General features: G+C 40.4%; 1 protein-coding gene across 1 annotated transcript; it reads left to right on the top strand.

Annotated features, from left to right (window-relative positions):
- Positions 1-1,927: 1,927 nt before the first annotated feature.
- On the top strand, positions 1,928-4,601 carry LOC148734327 (uncharacterized; the record flags this gene model as incomplete). Its single annotated transcript, XM_088752756.1, has 2 exons — positions 1,928-2,104; positions 2,418-4,601. Coding segments are annotated over 2 exons (1,497 nt in total), but the record flags the coding sequence as incomplete, so codon positions are not given.
- Between the last annotated feature and the right edge of the window lie 454 nt (positions 4,602-5,055).

The following is a 5,055-nucleotide window of genomic DNA, read 5'->3' as shown; positions in this document are numbered from 1 at the left end:
GGCATACAGAGCCAAAGTACTTGGTAAAGTTTTGCCATACAGCGAAGATTATACTATCGCTATCATCATCTAAAGTTTATCGTAGCCATCCCTAGACCGGAATGCCTCTCGTGTTATCAGAATAATTTTTAAAAGAATCATCGAAAAACGAAAAGACGGAGCACAACAATGGAACAGAAAAACTCTGAACAGAAATAAAATGGATGATGATCACCATCAAAGATTAATTATACACAGCACATCATCAACAATTTATCAACTGTATCATACAGAGATGAATCATGTTTTAGTCATCCGAACTATACCAGAACAAGAAAAAGAAAATGATGATACCTTTCTCAATTTGTCTCTCTGCCAATAAATCGATCTTTTACAAGCAAATTGGGGAGTCGCGAAAAATAAAACTTCGTTCCTTGATGATTTAGCATCAATTGAGTCTCAACTAAAAGCAGTTTATTGAAACAGTTTTTCCCTTCCAAACAGTTTTGAGTTAATTGAAAATTATTTTCAACTTGCTGTTATAGCTTATTGTTAACCTACTTTGTGTTTTGATCATTATCTTTGGTTGACACCGCTTTATCTTAAGATATCCTTGTTCCTTATTTCCTAATTAAAATGCGCAAACTGAAATCTACTGTTGATCTTCATTTGCAATAATATTGCCACCGAGAAAACATCTGTTTCGACGTCGACACAACTCGGACTAGTCTCCCTCGCAGCCGTTTTTTTTGGATGTCACGCAACGCTCCCCCAAAAGAACGGCCGCTGACAACTGAACTACATTCCTTTTTCCGAATTGGCCAATCACAGCTCGGGTTCCATTTTCAGGAACCTTTTCGCGCCAGACTCACCTTTTGACACTCGTCCAATCAGATATCGTTTTCTATCGCGATCCTCATGTGGAAAACACAAGACAAATGGCGGTGCTTGAGGGAGCTTTTCGCAAAGCGTCGTCAAAGTTCAAAATTTTCGAGCTTAAAGCTCACCAGAAGCTTGCAATTAAAAAAGTTTTAGTCGAGAAAGAAGATGTTTTTGTTAAGTTGCCTACAGGATCCGGGAAATCGTTAATAGGGAGTTTAAGTAAATCAAGCACTCCCGCTCGTGTTTGACCATGTTACCGATGAAAGTGGTCATATTATTGTTATTGTTGTTGCGTTGTACCAACTTGCGGAAACACTCGATAATTCGGGCCGATTTCCTGTACCGGTGATAAGAAGCCACGAACATAACTAATCGGGTTCGCTCCAGCTAGCAGCGGACTGGCAAATGAAGAAGTACAAGTAGTGTAGGAGACGTTGGCCGACCTAAATTGCAGTGTTCTCGAAGCTTCGCCCGGTTTGTTGACGGCAAGCACGCGCTTTTTTCCTCCTGATCTCCATCTGCAGGTCGAAGCAAGCGTTTAGCCCTTGCCCTAGATTGAAAGGCGTCTTGTATTTCCTTTTGATTATTGATGTAATTTACTGTTTCTTATATATTCTGACTTTTATAATCTGTAGTAACCTCTTGAAATAGTGCGAATAAAGAGTTTCAGTTCAGTTTTTAGCTTCTACTTTCTCAGTTGCTCGCTGAAACTTTAACAACCGCTCAAACAATCTAGCGTTTGTGTCGTTGGCGTAGCAGTTGACGTCTATGTTAAGCGTAGATTCTATAATTTAAACGAAATTGTGAGAAGTTTTCCCAAAAATATATACTCTATCTTTACCAGGGCACAACGATGAACATGTGAAACATTTCGAGCTCTCATCGACAAATTTCTCAGTGTTTCTCCCAATATCCACATTTTCGCGTGAAACCTTACGTCATTCAGATTTCCTGGTATGTGATTGGTCTGTTCAATAGACCGCGACCAAACCGCAAGGACAATGAGAAAGGAATGTAGTTCGGTTGTCAGTAGCCGTTCTTTTGGGGGAGCGTTGCGTGACATCCAAAAAAAACGGCTGCGAGGGAGACTAATGAAGAGGCGAAAAGTCGGACTACGAAGAGGAAAGCACTCGAGGAGGCAGGCCTTCGAAAGGTAAAGCGTCACTCTCCAGATCCCAGTTCCCTTGTCTTTGACAAAGATGGTCTCCTACAGGAAGTAAATGCAATGAAAGAGGGTGATAAGGTGAGAATAAACTAAATAAAGATACTTAAAACAGTTGGAATAAGAAAATTTTGTTTAAATCATGATAGCAAATAACTTCACTGCATACATGTATGCATGCTATCAATAAACTAACTCCCCCCTCTCTGGCCAAATGACCAGAATTACTTCCATTCCCCATCACTTTACTTTTCAAATGAAAAGATAAATAATAAAATTATAATGAAAACAAAAGGTTTCATATTTGCATCTTCAATATTTAGTTCCCAAACATTTGTTTGTTTTAATTCTGTTTTTAAGTAGTGATTGAAATATTACTTCCCCTTATTTACAGATCAATTTCTCTGCACTGGCTAAGAAATATGGAGTATCCAAGAAGACAACAGTAGGAAACATGGTGGTGAAAGAATTTCTTAGCAAAAATGGCAAGAATTTGGAAATCTTCAAGCCCTTCAGAAAAAATAACCCACTTCCAAGAAGGCAGCTCAACAAAGCCTTTGGAGGGGAGATCACAACACCAGTGCCTCGCACAGGTGCAGCCATAAGAGAAACTCTAAGAAAAAAAATTGCAAATGGGGAATACCGCTTGGGTGAGATTATAGCTCCAAAAACCTACCAAAAGCTAACATTGGATTCCAATGGTACTCTCAAGAAAGAATGTTTCACAGTTAGTGGCAGAAAAATACCTCTACTAGAAATCAGGAAAAATCTTTTAGCAGAACATGAGGAAATGGGTTTGGTGAGAGACCACTCAGAGGCTCATTATGAGGCTATGACGTACGAAGAGCAGGAAACTCGCTTGCAGGAAATTGTAGAGTTAAAAGAGAAGCCTGGTGGTGAGACAACAAGGGAGGAACTGGTTAACTCGCTAAAACACTGGGAGCGAACTCGACACCTGATGATCTGGTCAGACCACTCAAGTGTTATGAATCATGGCCATATCCTCTTGACGGTAAATGCAATTTATGATCCAGCATTTTATTACACATCTCAAGAGCTTGAGGGAAAGGATGTCCAAGAAATGGTGGAAAAGCCACAAATTTACCTTATGGCAAGGTGTAGGGACACCATCGAAGATCAGCTATTATACAGTGACACCCGCCTGGAGGACATCCAACAGCTCACTACAAAGATCACCACTTCCCACAATGTATTCATCAATGAAATCTGTCGCATGTTCCATGGTGACCATCCATCACAAGAAGTTGAGAGTGGGGAGCAGTTGGGTGGAAAATTTGGCTGCTCTGGTTGCACTATGTCATCAACACAGTACTCTGACCACATAGCATCACTAAGAGCCCCACAAATCACCTTAGAAGAGCCAAGGAAGAAAGTCATAGCAGGTCCAGCAGGCAAAGAAAGGAGGAATGGAGGCGTGCAACCTTTCCAACAAATGAGTAAGGATGACATGATCAGAGAGTGCAAAGGCCGAAACCTCCCAACAGATGGTTTGCTAAAACCAGCCTTGCAGAGCCAGTTGAGGGAGGAGCTTAAGGGCATTCAGCGAGTCCCTCCACTGTGTTTTCCTGATCGAAGTGCTTCAATGAAAGACCTTAACTTAACCCAATATGAAGTTGTGCCAGTAGAACCCCTCCATGATCTCAAGGAGCACATAAATAACATCTTGAAGGAACTTCCCAAAACACATGTCTAAAACATTGTGCCCTTATCAAAAACAATATGCACTAAAAACATTTACCAGATGAGGGTAATTTTTACCCGAATTGACCAATCAGAGTGCTTTGTTTGTTTCAGTTTCCCGCCGGGTAAAGTTTACCCTAGTGGGGTAAACTTACCATTAGCAATTCGCTCGTTAGAGCCCTTCTATGGGCTGTATCGACGCAAAATAATTACATTCTTTCGATTGTGCCTTCTTAGAATCGAATTTCGCGATTTGGAGTTGAAAAAGGTGCAAAACCGATCAGCTTATATCTAGGATGGCGCGCTTTTGGATTTGTCGGGATTCGAAAATTGACACTCCTTTGTTTGCAAAGTCATGTCTGTTTTACCTTTATGATAAAATATTGTTGACATGAAGGTGTTTTATTGACAGGTTTTAGGTGACAAGGGTCGCTTTCCATTCAACAAAAATCACGGATTCAAAATGTCGGTATTTTCGCTGGCCGAATGGAACGCGTCCGACCGTATCTAAGAGGGTACACTAAAAACGTATTCCTAAATTTTCGAAAACTTATCGCGGAACTTTTCCCGTTCCATTCGATTTCTGACCGGAAATCTCGAAAATTTTGGTCAAATGGAAAGCGCCCACCGTGACACATGTAATCTTTAACCATCTTGGTGACACATGTAATCTTTAACCATCTTGGTGCCACGTCACGCTCTGAAACCTGCTGAGATGTTTGTTGATTCCACTAAAGAGGAATCAACAAACATCTCAAGATTGTCACTGTAGCCTAAACCATTTTTAAGTTCTGGAATTATTCTAGTTCTAAAATGTCATATTGGAGAACGAGGTGACGAGCGTGTACGGCACTTTCTAATTGACATTGTTTTTTACTTCCTTTTGCTGACTGCTCGGACAATAGTCTAAATAATAGAATAACTGGTAGTTTCAATGTCAAAGTGGGTGCCGGCGTCAGAGCTTGAAGGAAATACTGATAAAACGACTTGAAATTAACGGTATAATACGGGTTGGTGTGGCTTTTTAAAAGAGAATTACGATTTTTCCAACTTGTTCAGTTTTAAAGGGCTTTTGTGAAACAACAACAGAGCTCCCCCAAATTTTTTCTTGAGTTAAGAAAAGAACGTTTACTCCGAATGGCACCATTTTTGACTAACACTTCACTGCTGCTGAATGCACTGAGAAAAAAATATTTCCATGACGATATCTTGGCAACTCCACTCGCGAATCGGCAAAAATTTTTCGCATAATAGAGCACCCAAACACATAAAAATCTCTTGTCCTCTAGGAGTCATAACTTTAACGCGGATGTTTTCTTTGCAGCGTGACG

Source organism: Stylophora pistillata, chromosome 3 (assembly GCF_964205215.1).
Source record: "Stylophora pistillata chromosome 3, jaStyPist1.2, whole genome shotgun sequence".
NCBI classification, from domain to species: Eukaryota; Metazoa; Cnidaria; class Anthozoa; order Scleractinia; family Pocilloporidae; genus Stylophora; species Stylophora pistillata.
The sequence above is the reverse complement of the archived record's forward strand: the minus strand, read 5'-3'. Positions and strand labels throughout refer to the sequence as shown.